Consider the following 26,372-nt stretch of genomic DNA (forward strand, 5'->3'; position numbering starts at 1 on the left):
GGTGTTCCATATAGCTTTATCTATTATCAAAATAAACATGGAAGCAACCTAAAAATTCCTCAACACAGACATGTATATATTTTGAATAAGATGTTATTAAATAACAAAAAAGACAACATGCTTAAAGTCATGAGAAATACATGCATTAGGCTAAATAAAAACCTTAAGATAGGAAATTATAATACAAATATTCAGTTTAAAAAGAGGAAAAGAAAGAATAAAGAGAAAAGATCAGATGGAGATATACCAAAATATTTGTAGTATGACAACAAGGATTTAATTCTTTTTTCCTTTTCCTTTCAGGATATATATCTTTTTCCAATTGTCATCATTGCAATATTCATTTCCTATAACATGTGCTTCTGTGTTTAGTTTCAGGCAAGAAGCCAAAAAACTTTTGTGCATTTTGGCCAAGGATACATTCGAACTTACCGTTCTTTGGATTTTAATAGCATCCATAAAGTGACAATAACCAAGAGGATAAGAAATACTGAACCTGCAGATATACCTAGAAAAGAAAAAGTGAATATCACATGCCAGAAAAGCATGCCCTATATTGTTTTGGTGGGGAAAATGTTACAGGACATTTACACTTAAATCATTTCTCAGCCATAAATACTGAATTTCTGAATGATCATATTTGGGCTTAGGGTTTGCCTGATTTGATCTTGTCTATATATAATCTAAAGCATCAAGTATATGACCACGGGGTTCCAATCAAGTTTCTGTTGAGCTTTTCTGTTCCTTTCAGTAACATTCTTGTCACTGAGGTGGAATTAGGAGCACAGGACACCAGCATCCGATGGTTCTAGAAAATATACATTTGACTCTCAATTGTGAAATATATTCTGCTACAGCATTGAATAAACCAATGTCTTATGATCATACCGAATACAAAGAGTTAATGGAAACTAACCTTTCAATTAAACAATTGGGAATAGCTGCATGTTTTAATCATTTACCCAACTTTACCCAAAAAGTGACATTTTAAAAGTATAAAGTGCACATAAAAAATACCCTGAAAATGACAAAAATTATAATTTTTAATGAATTAAAGTGAAAAAAAAATAGTACCTGAGTAGGATATAGGGATCTAATTATATATTTTATAAAATACCATGAGAGGTTTTCTCAAGTATTTAAGAAGACTTACCAGCAAGAAGAAGAGTAACTGGGCCTAAGGAGAATACAAAATCATGAAAGCATCAGTCTAGTAGCATAACTCAATACAGCCCAAAGTTAGCACTCAGCTCCCTTTTGAATCTATTTATAAAAACTTACTGGAACCCTGGGTTGTACCCACTTATATAATAATACACTATACTGTTTTTTTATGTCACTTTAATTAGATGTTTTAGGGTAGTCATGTATGGAAAAACCCAACATATTTCTAGCTTTATTATCAGTGAGTTCTCAGGTTAGAATGCAAATATTAACTATTATAACAGGCTAGTTAACATATTTTTGGAGCCCCCTGCCAAATCAGTAAGGACTTATAAATCAAGATTCAGCAATAAGGGAAGTCTCAGCAGCAACTCCTGTAAAAATGTAAGGTTTTAGTTTTGCATTTGTGCCCCTCTTAAGTTAGTGCTCCTGTCTATTTTCTTTTCTTTTACTTATTTCCCCTGTCCTCAGAAAGTTTCGCTTTTTCTAGACTAGACGACTGACTTAAAATTTTTTATTTTATTGGTCCACTGGTCACACGCCTATCTCAATTTAAAACCCAGGAGTCCCCAGCCTCAAGAGGAACCCCATCATTCTCTTCTTTTCAGTGGGACAGGTAAAGGCTGCAGCTTCCCACTCGAAGCCCTTGCACTCACGGGATTTGCAGACAGCCAGGGGAGGGCTCCATCGTTGATCCTCCTGGCACTGGCTCTGGGGACTTCCTTCCAGAGTATACCCATCTTCACACTCCAAGGTGACAGTAGCTCCATACTGATACATTTTCCCAGGCTCCAGCCCCTTCTGGATTCCATTCATAGACTCGGGGGAGCTACAGTTTACCTCTGAAATTAAAGAAGACTGATTGAAGCTGTGTCACATTTTGACTTTTTATCAAGGAAGAGAACCTGCCCTTAATGGAAAGATTTATGAGATCAACGCATTTCATTCACAATAAGTAAGACCTCACTGAAATACCATAAGACAAGCTCCTAGACACACAGTCTTTTGTTGTCAGCCATCTAGCTCAATCATTCCTAGATAACTTAAGCCAGATTATTTTCCTGCTTTGTGTTTCCGTTTCAATGCTAACAGTGTGGGATAATTTTAATACTTTCTTAGAGAAATGGTGAGGATTGGATGGGTAAATATTATGTATTCTAAACTACTGTTTCATCTGCTTTTACTCTTACTCTCTAAGTCTTCATACATACTTATGCTTCCTCTTAGTTTGAATCCTGACTCTAGCTCTTCCCAGCTATGTGACTCTGGGTAAGTTACAAAACTTTCCAGGCCTCCGGGACCTCAACTGCAAAATATGGATAATAATGGCACCAATCTCATATGGCTCTTATGAAGATTAAATGAGATAATGCATGTCAAGTGCTGTGCACAGTAGGTGGCCTACAGTAAAATGCTCAATAAATGTTAGCTTACTACTCATATTTCATTTGTATTGTTTATGATATCGAAAACAACACTGAAACTTTTATAAAATATTTACCCATAATCCCACCACCACTCAGAGGAAATACAATCCAAAGATCTTTGTGCTTTTATTAGTATTTTGTCAAATGCACACTGACCCTAACTATAGCCCCAGTGTAAATACAATTAGTTGTCACATTTACATAAGCACTTCAACTTTTTATATTTAAATGACTACATAAGCGATCACTCACCAGAAAAAATATAGCCTAAGCCATTTTCCTATTTTGGGGGTGTTCTGATGCCTTCCAATTAATATATTTCTTTGGCTATTTTAAGTTAATAGCACCTGACTGGATATCTGGATATATTTATTTGGGACTAAATTTGACTTAGAAATAGGAAAAGAAAATAGACAAAGCACCTTTACAATAAGGAGCAGATGGGCTCCAGGTTCCCTCATGGGTGCAAAGGAGACGGGCCTCTCCCTCCAGCAGGTAGCCTTGGTTACAGCTGTACAGGATCGACATTCCAGGGGAAAATCGAGCAATGTGTTCACCACTGTGATGCCCATTGGGGATCTTATGTGGAAGCTGACACCCTAAGACAGCTTAGACACCAATAAGAAAAGATCTTTAATTCAGCACAGAGGAACGCATAGCAAACACTATCTCTAGTTGTGAGGGATACACAAAGAAGGCACACAACAAGCCAACTAATTAGTATCTTGAAACAGCCCATCATTCCACCCAGACCCAGTAGAACTGGACAGGGATCTGCATTTCCTACCTCTCTCATATATGATCAAAAGAAAATTGCCAAAAGTGCGACAATGAAACATCAGTAGATGCAGCCCACAGTTTTACTCTATCAACCAGCAGTATTCTTTTCTTTTTCCTTTAAACAGCAGTCAGGTGTAGTCTAAGGATCACACATTCAAATGCCTACAGGAGGCAGGAAGTGAAGCAGCCAGGAAAGGCAAATCCTTCTAAAAGTGGCAGCCATCACTCGGCTCAAGTGGCTGATGCCTGTCATATGGGCTCCCCATTCATTTTGGGGCTGTGGAGGTGGGTTTCAATTAAAATAAGATTACTGTGCTGGACAAACAATTCTGTGAGCTTAATTCAGATGCTGGGTCACGAAATGGTGGCCTCAGCTGTTGAGAGTCAGGAATAGGAATAAAGCTACCAAACAATAACTGAAAGTTACAAGAAAAACAATTCAATAGGTTTGTTGAAGGGCAGCTTCATTCTCCAGAACACCCAAAGTTCTTCTGGATGATATTATAGACTTAAATATAAAATGATCAAGCAACATTACCACCAAAAATTTGCAAAAAGAAAGGTATGTTGATTTTTCTTCTAAATCCATAAAAAAAAAAACTTTGGGGATTCTGTTGATTTGAAAGTTAACCGTTATCTTTCCATAACTTCAACAAGCTTAGAAAGGAAACGTAAAAAAACAGAATGAGGTAAGTAAAAAGATGAATAAAAAGCAGTTATTTTGTGTTACAACCTACTTGCCTCGGCTTCTAATGCTTTGTCTTTAGGCATAAAGGCAAGTGGATATTCATAATGGCAAGTGGATATTTTTCTTTCTTCTGTACAACCTCCCGGACTTTATCCCCTAAGTTACCTTACCCCTTCTGATACAAGTTGGTACACCTGGAACCCATGTATTATTGGTATGACATCTTATCAAGTGACTGCCATTCATGATGAAGCCGGAATTGCAAGCGACATGTATGATGGCATTGTGGGGGTATGAAGAATGAGTTTCATTCAGCTTGAATCCATGTTTGACTTCTGGGTTAGGGCAGTGAGTCACAGGAGGAGGTTGGAAGCACTCTGGGGGATGTCCACTCCAAGATCCATGTCCTTTGGCATCACTTATGCACCGTATATTTTTCTCTCCCATAAGATCAAATCCTTGGTCACATTCATAAGAAACTTCATTTCCATATAGAAAGTGTCTGGCCATCACGTGTGTGTGACTTCCATTGGGAATCTTTGGTGGAGGTGGGCACTGAATAACTGCAGAAGAGATTTAGGGGATTCTGCTTCAGCTGTACATCAGGGTGGATGATATTCATTCATATAGAAAGGAAACTAGCAATTGCAGATATTATACATAATCAGAAGATTATTTGAAATTTGGAAACTGGATTATGCTTTTTTTAAAAGAGCCCTATTAAATTATCTAATTTTATGAGTATTGCAATAGTAATCCCTCCAAAATTCAGAAAATATGGTAAAGTATTAAGAAAGAAATATAGCTGTGTTCCCATGGCCTAGAAGTACAGGCTATATATTTTTCTGTCTTTAGCAAATTATCAGAGACATGGCAAATTCTTCGTTCTTACTTGACAACTCTGTTTCCCAATGCCAGTAGTGACAAAACACTGAAAGATGATTCTCATCCTACTTATACTGAGGGAGAATGCATAGACTGTTGAGGTAGTTGTACACAAGCCCTTCAGTGGCCTGCCTTCACCTAACCCCCTACTACCACCATCAAGTTATTTTCTCACTTACCCTTACAAAGTGGAATCTTCCGGAACCAAACCCCCTTGTCAGCATCTCGACACTCCTCATAAGCATGTCCAGTCAACTGGTACCTACAGGTAGATTATAATATATTTCCTCTTCCCAGTAGCACATCCCTACAACCTAGGCTCCTCAAACCACAGTTACAGAGGTGCTTCTAAAAAAGAACTTTGACAGAGGGCAGTTAAAACTCTTGGTCTTCCAAGAAATAGTAAGAAAACCACTTTAGACTTCGAGTCCACAGCAAAGCCATTTCCATGTAAAAAAAAGACCAAAAACTCAATGGTACTAGGTAGGCCTTTGGAACTTCATATGCTCCATGAGTGAGATCATGAAGAATCTCTAAAGGGAGTCACCAAGACAAACCGAGCGTGGAGTTAATGCAAAAAACAAGGTAAACCTTTTCTCAGAATGAATCATCTCATACTCACCCATCTTTACAGGACGTATTAAATGGTACCGCAGTGTCAAGTGGAAGCTCTTTATGTTGTTCTCTCACAGGTTTACATGATGCTTCTAGAGGAGTAAAATTAGAATTACTTACAGATACCACACATCAAAGAGAAAGACAACTCTGGAACTGAAAGTACCTTCACACCAAGGGGCAGAAGGTCTCCAAATTCCTGAAGGCATACACTGAACGGATTTGTTTCCCACAAGCAAGTAGCCAGGGTCGCAGGTGTAGACAACAGTCATTCCAGAGACAAAGAGCACCCTACTCCCACCTGTGTGTTGACCATGGTGGATCACAGAAGGTGGCTGGCAATCTGAAGAGAAAACTCCCCACATAAATATCAACAAAAACAAGTTTATCCTAAAGAACATTACATATACAACAATTGACAACAGACAATCTGAAACTTTCAAGCCAAAGACCACACAGCTCTAATTTATCACTGAATGCTTTCTACTCTTTTGAAGGAACCAAGCACCATTAAAAAGGTCCTCTCATTATCCACCCTGAAAATATCCGAGACCAAGGGAACATTTACACAAAGAACATACACAACCCACAGAGAACATTCTATTACAGAGGGGAAGGAATGGGAAAGCAAGCTGTGCCCCTTGCCTTTTTCTGTAACTCTAGTTTTGGGTGGGAGGAATTAAATAAATAAAATAAATAAATAAATAAATAAATAATCTCTTTCTTGACCCTGGAGTTCTCACCTTTTTCACAAACTGGTACTTCAGGTTCCCAAGTGTTATTGGCTTTGCAACGAATTTGACTGCTGCCCTTCAAAGTAAATCCATTATTACACTTGAATGTCACAGTGTCATTGTAGAAGTATGGGGCTTCCTTGCCAGATATCTTGTATCCATTTATGATGTGGGCATGTGAGCACTGAACAGCAGGGAGGGAAAGTTCACAGAGAGGAGCAGGGCCACTCCAGACGCCCCGCTCTTGATCATTGCTTAGACAACGGATGGTGCTCTCCCCAATGAGGTTGAATCTCACTCCTCTCTCTGGCCCGGGGTTACATGTATAAGTGACTGTGGTTCCATATGTAACATCCTCTGAGGAACTCCCAGTGTGTTTCCCATTGAAGATACTAGGAGGAGGTGGGCAGGTGATTTCTGGAGAGATTAAAAGACATTGTAGAACTCTGCTACTGCACTGGACACCAAAGGATAGAAACAAAGCTGTTTCCTGGAGGACATGGGTGAGTTGTGATGACATGAGTTATCTCAAAGGTCATTATGTTTGTAAAATTTAATTTAATTGATTTCACAGGAAGGTTTTTTTTTTTTTTTTTTTTTTGCAATGGCAATCTTTGTTAAAGGAATGTGTTGATCAATATCATATTGTAAGGTGGTAAGGATAAGCAGTAAATTACTAATTGAAATAAGAATGCTTTTTTATAACCAGTATAGAATAAAAGGCATGTAGGTGGGATAGAAGTATGATGTTTTGAGTTCCATCTTTGTGCTGAAGTGATATAATTGTTGATATGATCATCCAAGAATATTTACTGTTAATTGAGCACCTACTTTGTGACTGGCATTTTTCTCATGTATAAAGTAGAGATAGTACCATTTAATTCTAATAATTCTGAAGTCTGTCATCTTATACCAATTTTATAGATGAGGGACTTGAATTTCAGAGAAGTTAAGTAAATCTTCCAAAGTCATACAACTATTAAAAAATAGAAACAGAATCTGAATTCAGATCCAACACCAATGTCCCTATTCTCTCTGCTAAAAGCACAGCATACTCAAAATTAATGATGGTGACTCATATACTTACAGCCATCATTATTCTTATAAGCCTAAATCACAAAAGACAATCAGTAACTAAGTAAATTTAACTGACTGCTATGCCTTGAAGTAGAAAGAGGTTGACAACAGAAAGACATAGCAAAACTGTACAACTATAACTGTTGACAAAGTTAACAAAACAGAATCTAATATTCTTACTCCTATAACATGGTAAAACAGAAATATGCCAGGAAATGCATAGCTCTCACATTATTTCATGTCCTCTCTCTTTTTGCAACTCACCTTTACAAAGACGTATCTCCATAACCCAAGGAACTGTGTCTTGACACAGCTGATAAACACTCCCATCTAACTGGTACCTAGAGACAAAGAATCATGTAATTTTGACATCTGGTGACTACTAAGCTAAGCAAGAGCTGTTGGCTCAGAAGGAGACTCACCACCTTCAGGACAAGAAGCGATAGGAACAAAAATGCAGTCAGCACCAGTGCCATCTGTCTACTGCACAGACTGAGTTTCCATGCATGGAAAAATAGCATTATCAACAATTCCATGAACATATGACAGGGAAGGGTCTTTGAGATAAATAAAGCTTGCAGCGTGCACTGAGAAGCCAGATGTGGTTCAGGCTGAGACGGCCCTCACTCACCCTTCATCACAAGAAGAGATAACATCTGGTCTAACAAATTGATCCAGGGGTTTTTTAAAGAGTTGCTCTCCTATAGGTTTACACTCTGCGACTAAGAAAAGAGATCAGGATGAGAAATCAGCTCAAGGCAATCTCAAAAACCAACAAAACATCTACATTTGAAGCCTGGCACCTTTGCACTGGGGGACTGTGGGCTCCCACACCCCTTCAGAGGTACAGTGTACAGATTCTTCTCCCACCAACACATAGCCAGGATCACAGCTGTATTTTATGGATGTTCCAGGGTCAAAGCGAATGAGGTGTCTATCTTCGTATTGGCCATTGTGGATTTTAGGAGGGGCCTGGCATGCTAAAGGCAAGGAAAGAAAAAAACTTAGGTTTATTAACAACAACAAAAAGAGAACTGAGCCAAAGAAATTGACATTAGTACTACAATTCCACTCTTTTGCATGGTGCAGAAGTCACCTCATAGCCCAGTTTGGTAATTTTAGATCAGTGTTTCTCTATATCTTTTTCTTTTCTGCACTTAGGCTGCTGCAGATTTTGTTAAATTTACACTCAGTGCTGTAACTGCATGCCTTTCTCTTCCCTTCTTAAGGAATCCTCTTGAATGCTTTTTATGGGAGATCTTTTATAGCCCCGGAGTGGGACTTTGCTGACTTCTTTTTAAGAATCACTATTAACGCAAACAAGCACTTTTCCCCTCTAAAGAACACAGGCAACTTAGGAGTCCCTCGTGTTTTTTTCCCAAAGATATTCCCACAAAATGAAACAATGGTAGGGGGTAGGGGGGACTTAAGAAAGTTCTCTATATAATTTATATTCATTATATTTAGTGTAAACGAAGGTAGTAGAAACTAGAAAAGACCCTGCTTAAGTCTATATTTCCCTCCTCTAACTTTTCAAAAGGATGAATCAGTAGCAACTTTTGTGAACACTGGAGCACCCACCCTTTTCACAGACTGGTGCTGATGGATCCCACGTGCCTCGGATAGTGCATCGGATTTGCCTGCTGCCCTTTAAGGTGAAACCAAACTGGCAAGCAAATACCACAGTGTCGTTGTAAGAGTATTGATCCTTCTGCACAGATAATTTATATCCATTTCGGATTCGGGGCTGTGGGCACTGAACCATAGAAGTAGAGAGTTCACAGCGTGGTGCAGAACCATTCCAGCTTCCAGTCTTCTGATGATTGCTTATGCAACGGAGGGTGCTCTCCCCAATAAGGATGAAGTTCACTCCTTCTTCTGGGCCAGGGTCACAAGTGTAAGTGACAGTGCTTCCATATGCCATGTTCCTTAAAGAAAAGCCTGTATGGCGTCCATTGCTGATAGGAGGAGGTGGTGAGCAAAGAATTTCTAGAAAAATTACAGAAAGAAATGAGAAGATGGTGGGTGTACCGCAAACAAAGAATGCATCGGGTCTTGTCTGGTACCACTCATATCCTAGGTTCAAGGACAGTGACATATGAATCACTGTTGAATGAATCAAGGCAGATAAAACAATATCATTTAAAAGGTAGCGCTTTTAAACTTCATTATTGAGTATATCTTCTTTGCCGAACCTTAGCTTTCTTTTACAGATAATCTCCGTTACATAACTGGTTTTATACTTAGCAAGTCTACATAGCTTCCAGGGAAGGCAAAGACCAGGAACCCTGTTTTAATTGAGTTAGCAGAGAATACAAAGTTAACGAAGGATGCTTCACTAAAGACCATATCCCTTACAGATCTCTAGACGAGATCCTGGCTCTACAAAGGTCAGTATAGTACTGACTAAACCAAAAGCTTTTAATCAAGCGGAGACTGTCGTGTCCTGCTGAACCTCTGACCAAAGAACTAACTGTAAACCACAGTTGCCTTTACTGACCATCACATACTGGCGTCCTGGTCCAAACAGCGCGCTGGCCAGCAATTACACACTGACTAGACGGCTGGCCTCGTAACCGAAACCTGGAGACAGAGGATTGCAGTTACCAGCTAGAACTGTTAGGATGAAGCCTCTCTTCTAAAAATCCAAGACGAGGTCAATGTGTTCATTTGTGTGCACCTACTCTTTTCATCAGTTTTCTTTCTCACAATCTCACCCAGACTCTCCAGACAGTCCTTGAGGAGGCTTCTACAGGTTTCACAGTTCACGCCATGCACACATAGTCAAATGAATCCATTTCCATAGGCCCACCTGACACTCACCCTTCGTTACAGGAGAAGTTGACAGTTACGCCAACCCGAAGACTTGAAGGCCTCTCTACCTGCCCATTGGAAAATCGTCCTGGAGGTTCACATCGTGCCTCTAAGGAAGCAACCCAAAGATGAACAAAGTGGGGCAAATAACAGAACAGCCCAGATTCTTAAGGAGGATTGTAAATTTAGGGTACCTTTGCATGTGGGAGAGACAGCACTCCAGGCTCCTGAAGACAAACAGCTAATGGTTTTTGCTCCAAAAAGCAAATAACCAGGTTCACAGCTGTAAGTCACAGATGATCCTGGAGCAATAGGGCCTACATCCTCCCCTGTGTGATATCCATTGGAGATCATGGGAAGCGGTGGACACTCCAAGGGGAAATCTTTATGCACACAGAAAAAATGTCATCAGGTTTAATATTCATCATAACCTAGATTCTAACTTAAGAGCCACATCCAAATAGTAACAAATGCTCTATGATAACCAGTGGCCATTATTTTCAACTCAGTGTTTTGACAATCACCCAGTTGTGGTTTATTTGTATCCATTTCATACTGTGAACAGTGTACTATTTTTCATTTTTAATTATACTTTATGAATTACATTTACCTTATTAAATACCAAAAAAAAAAAGAGTTCACTTTTGCCCACACTCTAACCATAGTCTTAAGCCTACTCTCTGTTCCAGAATTGCCATGTTATCATCTGGGGTGTTTTCTTGACAGCCATTTATAGTTTAGTGGGGTCTTACATGTGATACACATACATAAGCACATACTGTGTCTGAGTGTATATACCCAAGATACATTATTCTATACCTTGCTTTCTTTTCTTAATAAGCTATGAGATCTTTCCATAGCAATACATACAACTCTACATAAATCTTTAGAAAGGCTTAATTTTTTTCCATAGTATGATTACTCCATTTTGTGAATATCTTAAAAAGACCTTCCCTACATCTAAGATTTATATATATATATTTACTCATGCATATATACACATATACACATTATATGATATATAATAATTTAAGTTTTTCAGCTCTTTAATCCATCATCAATATTATTGTTTATTAAGAAAAGAGATACCTAATTTTGATGGTTAATTTTTGTAAAAATTGTCAATCCCTCTAATTGTATAATTGAAATTCAGATTTGGATTTCAGCAGCATCATAAACCAAATAAAGTGAAAAAGAAGTGAAAAATTTACAGTAGTCCCGATTCCCCAAGTCATTTGATTTGAAATGTTATTGCTTGGAGGTAACTTGGGAAAATAGTGGATTGCCTTAGAAAGTGGCTAGAGAGGCTATAGAGAGCAGGGGCATATCATTTGAGCCAGACCATATTAAAAACAGCTATTTACAGATGAATTTTACATCCGCTGAGTGAATTTTTTTGCTATTAGAGCCCACATAATTCTCATTCTCACAGTAACCCAGATAATCGGTCTAAAACCACTGAACTCCTGCAGCCTCAACAACCTATGGCCCCCATCCTGTGAGACTCCTTATTCCATGCAATTATTAGATATGTTCAATTACATTTTTTCAGTATACTTTAAATGTCTTTGCTCATTTGATGTTTGTAGAATAAATGTTTATACTCCTCCAAGACAAAGAAAAATCAGGAAACCTTCACTTTTGCCCCTTCCCTGGCTTCCTTTCCCCACCTTCCTCGTTCATACATCTACACACTTCTTCTTCAGAACAATACAAAACTCGATCTGCAAAGAAATTCAAGAACCCAACCTCTCAACTCAGTTCCATTCCTGTACTCACCACTCTCACAGATCGGCAGTGGTGTCGGTCCCCACGTTGTATTTGCTTGGCACCAAACTGTTTTGTTTCCTTTCATGGTGAAGTTGGTATAACAGGTAAATGTCACAGAATCACCATGTCTATATGGTGGTTTAGATTCTTTATTTCTGTATCCCCCTGGTACCATGGGCTCAGAGCAAGTAGAATCTTTATTGTGATATTCACATATGGGAGCAGCTTTATCCCAGATTCCATTCACATTGTCTTTAGTTATACAAAAAATAACTCTGTCTCCAATGAGGCGGTGGGTTTTCAAACATGTATACTTTACCACAGTGCCAATAGTTATGGTCCCAGCAGAACTGCTTGTCCGACCGTGTGTGATACGAGGAGGAGGACCACAAGAAATCCCTGGAAAATAGAAAAGGGACCATGTGGACATCTGAGTAAAAAAATATTAGTGGAAACCACCACAAAAACAACAAAAACATTCAAATTTAGATAAGAGACCCAAACAGAGGTCATGTTAATTCTTCAGAGACAGGCTTAGACATTTTTATAATTTGTTTCTTACTCATGTTCCCTGCTTATCCCCAAGCTCCTAGATTCTTACCTCTCACTTGATCTCCAGCAAACAAATTCAAGACAGGACCCTAAGCACAATCTTGACCCAACAATGACAACGAAACGATGTATGGAGCAGTTCCAAGTGGAATCAATTTTAATAATGAAACAATAGGTAAATTTAGCACATAAAATAATGTTAAGGGCATGTTAATTACCTGCTGATTGCATGTGGGGGAGGCACCATGGACTAATGAAATTTTAGCCCAGTAACCCTGATTTCATATCCCCACTGTCATTCAATGGCTGTGTGATCTTAGGCAAGTCTTACCCTCTCTAAGCCTCCGTTTCTTAGTCTATAAAACCATTCAAGCTACCTCAAAAGGTGTGGTGAGAACCCAGGGAGATGAAAATACACGAAAGGAGCTAGAGCAAGACCTGGAAAGTGGTAATTATTCAATGCCTATTTCCAATGCACATCTAGGGCTACAGACAGTGTGGCCATATTCAATCCTGCTACTAAAGATACTGCAGCCTCACTACAGCTAGTTTTTTCCCCCTTGAGTTTGGACCCCTTTGAAAATGCCACTGGAATAATGACCTCACACACTTCATGTATTTGTCCTAATAGGCATGAGGGATACTCATTGTTTATAGCTACTTTGGTATATCCACATGCTTCCTGAGTGAGTCTCAGAATAAAGAGAAAATTACCAACCTCCACATCTTCCTGTTAATTTCCACTTGACTCCAAGAGGAGCCATTCAGTAGAGGGATTGGCATAAGACACAGCCAAACCATATAGCACATTAGTGCTATACTCAGTTTTAGCAGGGGTAACTTTTAAAAGCCTTCATCTTTATACATATGGAATACTTCATAAAATATTTAGCCGAATGAATAAATTTAGCTAGCACTTTGTGATTTAAGTTAATTTTATTTTTGAATAACTAATATTCAGGTGGTTCTAAATTCAAAGAATACAGAGAGTATACTGGCAGGAAACTTCCTGACAAATGCCCATCTGTGTTTCCTTTCCTGTTCTACACAAATGGTTCAGCTAGCTCTTTTGGTCTGCATTCTAGAATGCACAGAAGAGTGGCATGCATATGGCCAAAGCACACACATGAACATGACATTATAGTAGATGAATGCATGGGAGCACATCAAAAATCAAGGGACAAGATCCACAACTTGATTATTTCTGTTTTCTACTCACATTCACAGACAGGAAACTTATTATTCCAGAGTACTGTCATTCCTTCTAGGACACATTGACTAGAAGATTTGCCATTTAACCGGAACCTTAAAAAATAAGGTGTAACAAATAGTCACCAGAATAAACCAATTCCTAGTTTCATGGAATGAATCACTTCTCTCAAAGATAAGCATTAATGATCTCTATTTGTAAAGCATTTCTGGCTTAAGGAAAAAGTCCAAGATTGTTTGTGATTCAGCCCAGCTAGGGTGTGATTTCAGACCAGATGAAAACACAAGGGAAAAAAAAAAATCCTAACAATTATATTCTCTTTTTTTCAATTATCCCTCTCCAAATGTCAAGATTCTCTTGACCATCTAGAAGGAGGAAAAAACCCCACAGTTCCCAGTAAAGAAAACCTCAAAGACCTTATTCCCCAACTCACCCCAAATGCTCCTCTTACTGAACCCACATCATCTATTTATTCTCCATAACAGGAGCCTTAACTCTTTAACAAAAGCTTTGCTTTTTCAAATGATGAAAGGGCAATTCTCAGCCTTGGCTGACAAAGCAAATACAAACTTGGAGAAAACCGACAGGATTTGACTAATGACAGAATTCTTAACAACAAAATGGAGAGAAAGAAAAACAGAGCAAATATTTAACTTTCTTTAGAAATCACACATTGCAATAATGTTCAGCTGTGGGTCCTAAGTCTCCGCTCAGGCCCCTTTACCTCACACTCACCCCTCATCACAAATAAAGGAAACCTTTGCCCCAAGCTGGAGATTAGGAGGAGGTACGATGCGGCCATTGAGAAGTTGGTTTGGAATGGCATCACATGATTTCACTAGGAAAAAAGGAGAGAAGGCTAGCATAGGAAGAGGAGTCAGGAAACAGCTGAGTTTCCTTAAGAAGGAGTAGAGCTTTAGGCACCTTCACATTTGGGAGCTGGGTGGCTCCAGGTTTCCGAGGATACACATTGCACGGGATTAGTTCCAGTGAGAGTGTAGCCAGGGTCACAGCTGTAGGACACTTCCTGTCCAATTGGAAAGAATTCCTTATCCCTGTCATTATAATCACTGTGATTCATACGTTGAGGTGGTAGACACCCTGAGAAAAGAACAGGATCAGAAGACCTTTTATTCCTGAAATAAGAACTTTCTTCTCTAAAACTTAAGTAAGCTGGGGGTTGGTAAGGGTGAGAGGAAGGTGGAAAAGTCAGCTCTCCTAAGACTAAGTTTCCTTTGGGTGAGATAGAGTGGGGCTATACACAACTATCTGTTTCCCTACTTTGATCTATCCCAAGAAACATACCCACTCATCATGTTCCATCTCACTTAAAGACATTCTCTCACCAGTAATGTAACCAAGGGAACCAAACTTTGTCATATATTTTCACCAGCAAAATCTCACTCTCTATTCTTGCTCTCAAAACAAGGTTGATGGTGTTTCTGTGCTTTGTAGAAGGGGCTCCCAATATTGCCAGATTCTCAGTAAGTCAGATGTTTCTCAGTAAGAGTAGGGGGGATGGAGAGAATAAGAGGGGGCAGAGATCCAACCTACATACTAGCCTTCTTCCATAAAGGCTACATTTTTAAATATGAGAATGTATAATGTCTACATAGTTTGAATCAAATTCTGACCTCAGCCAATTTTTCAAAATTGCATTGCCAGTGGGATTGAGAGTTCATTTTATCCTCACTTAAACAAAATCTTATTTCTATTGTCATAATTTTATGAAAAAATATCTGATCATTGACTTTGTACCATTTTTTCTAATTTATCCTATATGAATACAGATAGTAGAGTATATATTAGATCTAGCACTGAATCAAGAATGTAATAAATTTCCCACTTCTTCAACATTTAGATAATACTTGCAGTTTACTTTCAAATTCTCCAACCAGCAAATCCAACAACCTATATCATCTTCCTCCTCATGATCCCATAGGTGCCACATGTCTATCCTTCCAAAGACCTTATTCCATTTCTATGTCTCCAAAGTTTCAGCCCAACTCACCCATGAAGCACCTTGGCAGTGGAGGATTCCATGTGCTGTTTGATTGGCACCATGTTTGGCTGCTGCCTTTCATGATAAAACCAGGTTTACACTTAAACATCACAGTGTCATTTAAAGAAAAGGAACGTCTAAATCCAGATTCCATAACTCCATTTTCAACTTCTGGAAACGGGCATTTGACTTCAGTAATACACTGAGGGGGAGAGCTGCTCCAGATGCCAACTTGATTGTCTCTGCTGGTGCAAAATATTGACTTCTCACCCACAAGGTCAAACAGCTTTTCCCCATTCTTTCCAACATGGCACTTATAAATCACCACCATTCCATAGTGATAGCTCTCTCTACTGCTGCTGTAAAAGTCCCCATTGGAGATGGATGGGGGTGGCTTACAAGGAATAGCTTTTGGGGTGGGTGAGAAAAGAAAGAAAAGATAGAATTTACATTTCATACTTTCCGGGAATCTTGTCTTCACTCCTGCAAACCAAATCTCAATTCAGCCTACAAAGTACCTATATTACTGAAATTCTGAATTCTAATCTCAAATACAGACCTAAATTGGAAGTGGCAAAGTTGGAAGACACATGGAACTGGCCTGATGAAAACTCAAAGAGCTATGAGCTGGTCACCAGTTCCCACTTTCAGAAACAGGAAGGCGCCTAGAGTGGCTTACTTTTTGTGAGGAACATAGTTGGCAGTGTGTAATCTCATGGTTTACTTTAGATTTAAGCATATAGTCAATATAAAATAACATCGTCAAGGAGAGTAATCAAAGGAAAGTGGGGGTGGGATGGGAGGGGGAGGTGGGGGAAGGCATGCAAGAAGGTGCAAAATCATAGCTCTGTGCCCAGAATTACCGAAACCAAGTATAACCCTCCTGAGTACTCATTTTGATGTATAGACTCCAAACTTTCCTCTAGAAGGGGACAAGAGGATTTGCATAAGGTTCAAGAAAGAGATCATTTTACTCACATTCACAAAAAGGTATGTCCTTATCCCAGATTACCATATTATCTGAGAGAACACATGTAGCAGATGAGTCACCAATAAGTCGATATCTAAAGACAGAGAGTTGAATGATCATCCCCCAGCTAGGTTACCATTTTAGAAAAGCCCAGTTCTCTCACCACAGAAAGAATGGCATAGAATAGAATATCATTAATGATGGGTAGCCATGACATGTTAATGTCTCATATAAACAAATCAACAAACTAAAGCCAAATGAAATTCCTCCTGGTTGGTAGCAATGGAGCTTTGAAATTGGGAGAAGAGTAGTCAAACTTTTTTCTGGGATCCTGTCCAATGTGTAATCCTGAAGAGTCACCTCTGCAGCAGATCAGGGAGCTCATTCTCTTTTTCCTTATTTGTTTTTAAGGGTAGGTGGCAATTACTCAGGTCTCTTTTGGAAGACTGCTGGGTTGTAGTTGGAACTATTGTTCTAATACCCAGGTACCCTGGAGATGTCTCTAGCCAACTCACCCTTCATCACAAGAAAATGTAATTGTTGACCCAAACTTGATTCCCTTGGTTATAACCACAGAACCATGGAGTGGTTCTCTAGGATTCTCACATGATTTACCTACAAGGGAAAATAAACAAAACAAAACAGGATTGGGGCTGGGATTCAGGAGGTTTTTTGTTGTGTTTTATATTAAACCCCAACCTGACTGTACTTGCTGACTAGCCTACTTACATATATTCAAAGAAATTTATAACATTTACAAAATCGCTACCTTCCAAAGCATCAGTTAATTCCAAAACACTATTTGTTTAAAGCACACAGTCTGTACGTCTGAGCACAGATGCAAACTTTATTTGTGGTCAACCATAGCTTATAATTTCATTTCTATTTCCCATTTTTATGTTCTGTCAGTTGATGGCATCATCTACCATGTCTCCTGGGCTAAAAGACCTCACAGTCATCATTTCCTTTTTGGAACCTCCTTCTCTCACCTCTGCCCCCCTTCCCCTACATTCAGTTGGCCACCACATTTTAGTAACCAGACTCCAGAAATCTTTCCCCAGACCAATCATTTTGCCACTGCTGCAATCTCTCTTTGGACCACCGAGTAACATAACTCGCCTGTTTAACTCTGGTTTCCCTTTGGTCCAGTACTTCTACTACAATGCTGCAGTATTTCTGAAGCACAAATATGATCATGCCACTCCCCACCTTTAAAAACATACAATGGCTTTCCATGGTTTATGGGAAAAACTGTAAAAGCTTGATACAATTAAGCTCCAACCCACTGAATCAACTGATAGTCCTCATCACACGCCCAATACTCCAACCACAACTGAGTTTCTCCATTGCCCAAAGACATCATGCTCTTTCCTACCTCTCCCACTTTGGCATATGCTTTGCCCCTGGCTGGGATGCCCGGAATAACCACAATACTGATCCAGTGTTTGTCTGTTTAGTTCTGTGTATAAATGGAATGTTGTGGAGATGAACCCTCCCTGTGCCCACCGCTCCCCTTACCCCTGGTCTGGCCACTCAGGTGGAAGCAGGACTAGTGAGGAACCCTCAGTTAAAAACAGACAATTCCCTACTTCTCCTAAATAACATTTTACTATTTAACCTCTGTGATCTCACAGCACTTTGTCTCTAGAAATAAATTACATCACAGTAAAGTTTTGTTTACGAGTGAGTCTTTACAACTAGATTAGGAATTCCTCAAAAGCAGAGACTATAAGATTAATTACGTCTCTCCCCAGACCTATAATCTAGCCTATTATTCTGTACTAGTAATTACTCAAAAATATTTCTTGGACTGAGTGGCGGAAGAGTGAGGCAAAACTAATATTCCTTATAACTAACTTCTAACCTCTCTCTAATACAGTGTAAGGACCATAGAACAAAGTTATGGAGATTACAGGATAAACAGTGTTGGCCAACCTGTGACAGTTCAGCCCCTACTTCCAATGCTTTTAGTAGTACCAGGAAATGTGGAAAACCCAGGAGCTCCCTCACTTGAGACAAATCTCTAATTTACTGGGTTTTTGTTTTTGTTTTTTTACCTTGAAAATAACTAGTTTTCCCATACAGAAAGACTGATAGACCAAATGATGCCTCTATTACAGAATTACTCACGTTTACAGAATTCCTGAGCATCTGACCACTGGGAGGTGTCTAGGCACTTGATAGTAAATGACTTTTTCATATACCCAGGACGACATTCATAGTCCCATGATGTCCCAACAGGAAACTCAGACTTATCAGACTCAATTTTAGGCTTAGCAAAATCATACCTTGGCAGGAAGTTACACTGACCTAGAGACAAAGACCATAGGAATATCAAAATCTAAAACTTCTGTCCTCCTTCTGTTTTTTCACTGATTATCCCGACAACTTTATCTTTAGAATATAAGTATAAAATGGGGCAACACTTTCTGGAACAAAGAACATATTGTAGTCTATGGATGGCTGTTTAGAGAAGTAACCACAGAGGTTCAAATCCTTTTAAGGATTGACTTCAGAGGAAGGGCTGGAGGGAATCATTCTTCACAAAATTCCAGAAAGATCCCGAAGTTGTCCCATCTTCTTAGAACCTTAACAATAAAAACCAGAGTGGTTTTCTGGGATACTATAGAAAACTAAAGTACACTAGAGGCCTTGTAAACTCTGTACATGTGATCCTCTAAAATTGCTTTAATGAATTAATATAATTATCTTTGCATTAAGCCTTTAGGGTCCTAGAGAGAAGAAAATATGTTTATTCAATATTTCATTCTTTCAACCTAGAAAAGTGATATATTCCTTAAGAGAAGTTAGTAAATACTTTCTGGTGGGTACTAGATAAAAGGAACTAGGCATTTCAGGACAGTTCCCTGTGACTTAAAATAAAAATGATATCAATAATGAAATAAATCTTATCCTAGCAAATGGCTAATGAACTGTCATACCCATATACTTGAGGATGTATCTGGAAAAGTCATTTTCTGGGTAAGAGAGAGCTCAAGTTTGCACTCCCCAAATGTAGGTGCAAGGTACAAGAAGTTAACTGTTCTTCCTGGACAAAAGCCTGGGCAAAAAGTGCCTAGCTGTGAAGTCGTCATAGAATATCAGTATATTTGAATACCAAACTTATAAATCTCAATCGTTCTCAAACAATTCAGAGAGAGGTACAGGCAATGGTCAAAGAATAACATGGACTAACTACCACAAGAGTGTACACAGCTTTCCCAAAGTTGCAGCCAGACTCAGCCCTTCCTTAACTCCACACTTCTACTAGAGAAGATGCATAGACTACATCCAAGGATGGCCATCACTGTTGGGATACAGATCTCACTGTAGTTCCCCTTCTTTTCTTCCCCCAACTCCTTTGGTTTCCTCCATTAGCACCTGCAAATGCTACCAAACGTCTGCTCTGTGAAAGACTGCAAGACTCTATATGGAAAAACAGGGATTGGCCTCAATCAAGACCAACTTCATGATCCCGTTACTGCTTGTATCAGTTTGCCCTAATCAAGTGATTTATTCTGCAATCATACACCGTGAATAAGGACCACAGCAAGTTATCCTCACAAGCTGAATAACGAACTTAAATTCATAAGATCTAATCAGTAGCAATGAAGGAGTTCAGGATGGAACCAAGCTCTGGAAGCAGCAGAAATAGAATGGTACTTCATAAGATGACCTTGCAAAATGAAAGGACACAAAAATCACATTTTCTGAGAAATCATGGGAAATGCTCATCCCCATGATGATACCAATACTGTTTCAGGAATGAAACTGCCCATATCCCAGGTCACAAGGCAGAATTTCCAGAGGTCGTGTATTCTTCCATCTCAGAAAGGAAGGTTAGTCCATGAATCTTTAGGTAATACGAATTTTCTTGAGGATCATTAACCCTGTCCATACCTTTCTAATATCAGGAGTTAAAATCAGAGTAGACAATGACTGGATCTAAACAGAAGACGTCCTGAAGAAGATGGTGACAATACTCTCATACACACATCCCTCAAACCAGGTTAAAAAGCTAACAAGGTGAAGCCTTTTCTAGAGAACAGAGATACATTTAACTATTCGAGTCAAAGCAACTTTACCTGGAATGGCTTAGAAGAAATCCATTTGTGATGAATGAAGAACAAAAATATAGGATAATAAAAACAAAACCCAAAACAGAGGACAGAAAGCAGTTAAGAGGACAAATTATCATTGGTAATGAGAAATATTATAAACAAATTCTTTAATCCTTTGTTTCCTGGCCATTTTATAAATCAGTTTTGAATGAAGGTTATGCATATTAACCAAGATGCCATCATAAGCACAGGAAGTGCATCAGTCAACTCCACTCTCATGGCATTTACATTTCAACAGAGGAGACAGACCTTAAATAAATAGCATTAAATAAACAGATGGTGGTATAAAGGAAATAAACAGTGATGTGTCAAAACACAACGTACTAAAGTTAAAAAAAAAAAAAAAAAAAAAGAAAAAAAAACACAACGTACTGTGTAAGGAAAATGTTCAAAAATAGACTGGGGTGATGAATGCACAACTATACGATGGTACTGTGAACAGCTGATTGTACACCATGGATGATTGTATGGTATGTGAATATATCTCAATAAAACTGAATTTAAAAAAAAAAAGATAACCCCACAAACCATCCTGGAAACTTAGGCTGAAATCAACACAAATGCAATAAACCAATAAGAAGTTAACCCCATAATAAAATTAAATTGGGTTTTAATGAGAAACAAACAAACAAACAAACAAAAACATAACTCACTGGGAGAGGGAGGGGACAGGGTATTATGCAACTTCAATTACGATGGCTAAGGAAGTTTTATGAAGAAGTGACATTTGAGTTGTGACTGAGGATTAGAAGGAACCAGCCAGGCAAAGCACTGGGTAAAAGCATTTTAGGCAGAGGACTAATAGCAGGGGTGGATTTGGCATGCTTCAGGAATAGACAGATGGCAAGTGAGGCTGGAATTTAGTGAGCAAAGCCAAGTGGTATGAGAGAAAGTTAGAAAGCTCAGTTGGTGGGATCATACAGGGCTTCTTCCACCAGAGTAAGATATAATCCTCAGTGGGAGTCACTGGAGAAGTTCAGCAGGAGAGTCACATGGCCTGCTTTACATTTAAAAAGAATATTCTAGCAACTGAGTGGAGAATGGATGAGGTTGCTACTTGTAGAAGCAAGGAGTACAGTCTAGAGGCTATCATAGTAGTTCAGGCACAAAATGAGGCTGGGTGCATAGAGAGGCAGTGAGAATTTGGAATATATTGCAGAAGTAGAATAGGCAGAACTTTCTATTAGATGTGGGGCCAAGGAAATAGGAGGATTCAATATTTACTTCTAGGCTTTTGACTTGAGCTCTCCAAGTGATGGTGATACCATTTACTGAGATGGAAAAGTATGTATGTTTGTGCATGTGGAGTCAGACTTTGTACCTTTAATACATTTACCAGGCACCAGATGGAGATGCCAAGTAAGGAGTTAGATGTACAAATCTGCAGCTCAGGAGAGAGGTCAGGGCTATAGACAGTAAGTTTGAGTTATCTACATGTAAATGGCATTCAGTAATGAGAACTCCTAGGAAGGTCTAGAGAATGACAGAAGTGGCCCACAGCTGAGCCCCAGGACCCTCTCATATTTAGAGACAGTGAAAAAGAGACTAAAAGTAACCACAGAGGTACAGAAAAATCAGGTAGGTGTATACCATTTTGGAAGTTCATGTGGCAACTGTTTCAAGAAGGGGGAAGTAGTCAGCTTGTTGCTGAAAGACTGAGAAAAGTAAGGATGGAAAAGTGACCATTGGACTTGTCAGCATGGAAGTCAGTGGTGGCCATGCCAAGAAAAGCTTCAGGCAAATGGTGGGGACAGAAGGCTGTCTGGAGTGGGTTAAGAGATAAAGAAACGTGAGGAAGAAGTCAATGGAGGGTTTTGCTGAGAAGGATGAGAAGAGGGGCAGAAAAATGGAGCTGCACTGGGTCATGAGAAGGTCCCTCCCCCCAAAAAGGATGTCCTGGGTCATATTTAAATGCTGGCAAAGAGTATCCAACAGAGAGGGACAACTGATGACAAATGACACAGGACAAGTAAAGTCCTTGCAAAGGCAAGAGGTCATGTTATATGATCATGAAAACAGAAAGAGGAGTTGGCTTTGGTCGGGAGAAAGGATACTTCCTCCATTGTTACAGGAGGAAAAAGAATATTCTTTCAACACATATTTGTTGAGTTAGTAGTTACATGCCAGTGCTAGGGATTCAGCAGCAACAAGACAGATAAAGACCTTGCTGTCAATGGAACTTGTATTCCAATGAGGGAGCAAACAAGCAGGTAAATAAATAAAAAAGTTTTAGATGGTGATAGGTGCTCAGTTGAAAACAGAATGCTGCTGGGTAATAGAGCTACAAGCCTGGGATACAGGAGTACTTCAGATACGAGTCAGAGAAGAGTGACAGTGGAGCTGAGAACCTAGGGTCCAGAAGGAGCCAGGCAAGGAACCATCATGAGGAAACCCTAGCACAAAGGCTAAACAAATCTGCCAGTGTTCAAGACAGAGAAAGAAGGCCAACGTGGCTACAGCAGAGGGAGTGAGGGGGGAAGCACAGAGAATTCAGAGGGCAGTGGCCTTGTAGTCAACTGTAAAGGACCTGGTTGTTATTCTAATGTGATGGGAAGTCCTTGGCAAGTTTCAAACAAGGAAGAGACAGGATCTGATCCTGACGGAGGTAGGTTTATATATCAGGTGAATGGAAAATGAGGGAATTCCTGTTTGATCGTTTTGTTTTCTCAGTGTAAATTAGGTGAGGTTGTCAGTCCAGACAGAGTGAAATTAAGAATGTGAGAGAATTGAACTGGTTTGTGCAAAAAGACAAATGGGGGGTGGGGGTGGGGTATTCTAAAAAGGAAATTTGCTTCCCCACACGACTTTGCCCATAGCAGTGAGCTCAACACACACTTGCTTCAGAGTCTACCAGAGTGCTTGTTAAAACTTCAGCTTCCTGGGCCACACCCCAAGTCTATTAATCTCGGGGGGTGGGGGGGAGACCCAGGAATATGCATTTTAAATAAAACCCTTAAGAGTTTCTTAAGCACTATCAAGTGCAGGAACTGGCCAGAGCCAAGAGGTAGGTCTGAGGAGAGTGCACTGGAGGAATAAAAGTCATGAGGGGAAGTGGGCAAGGCATGAGCAAGGGACAATAGAAGATGGGCAGTGCCTACATGACAGGAAGCAATGCCAAAGCAGGAGGGGCATGTTTAGGTGAGAGCAAATTAAAAAGTGCTTCAAAGGATGAAGAGAGTAGATTTTATCCTACAGGCAGTAGGGAACTCTTACAGATTTTTGAGCAAGGGAGTAGAATAATAGTTTTTTTGTTGTTGTTGTTAATTTGGGCTTTTGCAATTGGAAAGGATAAAGAGGCAGGTATCAGAGTGATCTGTAAGAGAAGAGATTGTTACACAGGACAATACAATGCTTAGGTTTAGCATATTAGTTTTAAAATGATAAATAGACAAATAAAATAAGCAAATTACCTATAACAGATGAAACGTACACCTGGTCTTCCATGTGTCTAGCGTTAAATCACCCAGACAATGGTCCTGCCGTGGTAACATACTTACAGGGAATGATGAATTGGCAGGACTGATGAAGAATGTAATTTTCAATGGATAATTTCCTCTTTGAAATTTGGAATTGGGAATGGAATGCTACTGAACAGTCAGGTGTGGTGAGTAGCCACATGGAGGTGTTAGAGAAAGTTGTGACTGTGCGTTTGTTCAAAGGGAGTAAATATGTAGAAAAAGAAAACAGAGATGGTCAGGGATTGGAGAAATGTTCAGTTAAATGTCAGGAGAAAGTTAACTGTCAGGAAAGCAGACAAAGTAGGTTGCAAATAGAACCAAATATATGCGATATCCCAGATAACTTAAGCACTGGTTCCATAAGAAGAGGCCCACACAAATAGCCTTATTACAGATATATTACTAATATCTAATTTCATCTGATATTTGGGGCAATTCAGTGAGGTGGTAGGATAGCTTGTCACTAGCTTCATTTTATAGATGAAGAAATTGAAGATGAGGGAGCTAAATGACTTGCCTAAAGTCACCCAGTTATTGAGGTTTGCATATGGTAAACTAGAAATTCACTTTACCCTGGAGATAATTAGAAAATTAGACCCATTTTACAGCTTACCCTGGAGATAACTAGAAAATTAGATCCATTATAAAATCAAGAAACTCTAATCATAACAAAATATGATATTTTAAAATTAATCCCATCTGAAAAAAATTATAATAAATGTTGAATGAGACCTTCTGGAAGCTCATGTCATTAGAGAAGATAAATAATATGGAAGAGGATTGTATTTGTTATTCATGTCTCAGCTCTTCCAAATAATTCCAGATATTTAACGTTTAAGATCTCTACCAACATCACATCAAAGTTCAAAAAATATGAGAACCATGTCTGGAGACAGACATCATTCTTTTTATTTAGGGAAGGGGGCGGGAAGTTCTGCTGCTTTTACTGGGCGGAGGTCGGTGTATACAGAAACACACCCGCGAGACAGAGCGTGCTGCTGGAGTGTCTGCACAGTCTGGGAAGTTGTGGTTACACGACAACATGGGCGCTCGCAGACCTCCGAGGTCCAGAGCTGTGAACACCCTTTTGCATCCCCGGGAGCGGGAAGTCCAGAGAGGACAGAGCGAGCAAGCAACGAACCACACCGTGCATCATACAAGGACTCGCTCTGGTGCAGCCTTCAGTTCTGGTGGTCCCAGCTCCTGGGAAGAGCGAGTGGGGGAAATTCGGGACCAGATCTCGGGGAATCTACCAAAGCTAGCCAGAGGCAGGCAAGCTTCGGCACAGCACCCACCTTCTCGCCTTTGACTGCCTTCCCTGCCCCAGTCGCATCCCTACCTCCGTGCTCCCCCTCCCAGCTCACCGAAGACCCCTGGTGCGAGGAGAGCTGAGAAAACCCAGAGCAAGCCCGCGGCGCCCATGCCACTGCGGGAGCTCCAGCGGCGCGATGCGTTCCGAGACCCGCGAGCCTCCGGCAGCTCCGGAAGGGCAGAGCAGGGGCGAGAGACAGCTGCAAGCAACAGGATTTGGGCTGTTAAATAGCTTCTGGCACCACGTGCAAGGTTTGCGCGCACACCTGCGGGCTGCCAGGGGTGGACCCCGACGCCGAGCGATGGAAGAGGCGGGGCGTGGCAAGTGGCCGGCCGTAGGTGGTGGGCGGGCCGAGCAACTCTGACCCGGCCTTTAGCTCAGATTCTCCCTAGTGCCGTGGCTTTCCAACTTTTGTGGCCTTGCAACCCAAGTTAACCCATTTCTCTCTCTCTCGAGAACTAAAACGAAAGTTTCATAAAATAGTACTTACCCTTACACAATCTGCAGGCTTTCTATTCTATTCTTTTTTTTTTTTTTTTTTTTTTTTTTTAATTCGGGTTTGGATCCACTAAACTGATTTCGAACCTATTAATAAGTGCAATCCCAGTTTGGAAAAAAGCAGTGTACTTAGAGAAGAAACTTGTGAACAACAGTCTCCTTGTTATTATGTCTTTAGTATTTTGAAGTAATTTCTACAGCAAATTGCAGAATAGTACAAAGAATTCCTATATATCCATCACCCCACTTGTTAACATTTCATATATTTTCTTTACTATACACATGCATATAGATA

At 39.7% G+C, this 26,372-nt stretch overlaps 1 protein-coding gene across 5 annotated transcripts in view; it reads right to left on the minus strand.

Annotated features, from left to right (window-relative positions):
- The window catches only part of CR2 (complement C3d receptor 2), a 34,956-nt gene extending 9,140 nt beyond the window's left edge, over positions 1 to 25,816 (minus strand). The window contains exons 1-23 of one of the 5 annotated variants that reach the window (XM_037824817.1): positions 17,204 to 17,242; positions 16,697 to 16,782; positions 15,728 to 16,126; positions 14,641 to 14,817; positions 14,452 to 14,554; positions 13,726 to 13,811; positions 11,964 to 12,353; positions 10,379 to 10,567; positions 10,194 to 10,293; positions 9,871 to 9,953; positions 8,952 to 9,359; positions 8,174 to 8,350; positions 8,002 to 8,092; positions 7,635 to 7,711; positions 6,303 to 6,710; positions 5,726 to 5,902; positions 5,567 to 5,648; positions 5,124 to 5,206; positions 4,230 to 4,622; positions 3,014 to 3,199; positions 1,821 to 2,006; positions 1,154 to 1,177; positions 433 to 508 (exon numbers count right to left, since the gene is read on the minus strand). In XM_037824817.1, coding sequence (XP_037680745.1) covers positions 433 to 508; positions 1,154 to 1,177; positions 1,821 to 2,006; positions 3,014 to 3,199; positions 4,230 to 4,622; positions 5,124 to 5,206; positions 5,567 to 5,648; positions 5,726 to 5,902; positions 6,303 to 6,710; positions 7,635 to 7,711; positions 8,002 to 8,092; positions 8,174 to 8,350; positions 8,952 to 9,359; positions 9,871 to 9,953; positions 10,194 to 10,293; positions 10,379 to 10,567; positions 11,964 to 12,353; positions 13,726 to 13,811; positions 14,452 to 14,554; positions 14,641 to 14,817; positions 15,728 to 16,126; positions 16,697 to 16,733 — 3,932 coding nt within the window. In that variant the 5' untranslated portion in view covers positions 16,734 to 16,782; positions 17,204 to 17,242. Of the gene's footprint in view, positions 1 to 432; positions 509 to 1,153; positions 1,178 to 1,820; positions 2,007 to 3,013; positions 3,200 to 4,229; positions 4,623 to 5,123; positions 5,207 to 5,566; positions 5,652 to 5,725; positions 5,903 to 6,302; positions 6,711 to 7,634; positions 7,712 to 8,001; positions 8,093 to 8,173; positions 8,351 to 8,951; positions 9,360 to 9,870; positions 9,954 to 10,193; positions 10,294 to 10,378; positions 10,568 to 11,963; positions 12,354 to 13,725; positions 13,812 to 14,451; positions 14,555 to 14,640; positions 14,818 to 15,727; positions 16,127 to 16,696; positions 16,783 to 17,203; positions 17,243 to 25,631 lie in introns of those variants that run through there. The other 4 variants (XM_037824818.1, XM_037824820.1, XM_037824819.1 and 1 more) reach the window with 4 other exon arrangements.
- Between the last annotated feature and the right edge of the window lie 556 nt (positions 25,817 to 26,372).

The sequence above is a fragment of the Choloepus didactylus genome, chromosome 2, assembly GCF_015220235.1.
Source record: "Choloepus didactylus isolate mChoDid1 chromosome 2, mChoDid1.pri, whole genome shotgun sequence".
In the NCBI taxonomy this organism is placed as follows: domain Eukaryota; kingdom Metazoa; phylum Chordata; class Mammalia; order Pilosa; family Megalonychidae; genus Choloepus; species Choloepus didactylus.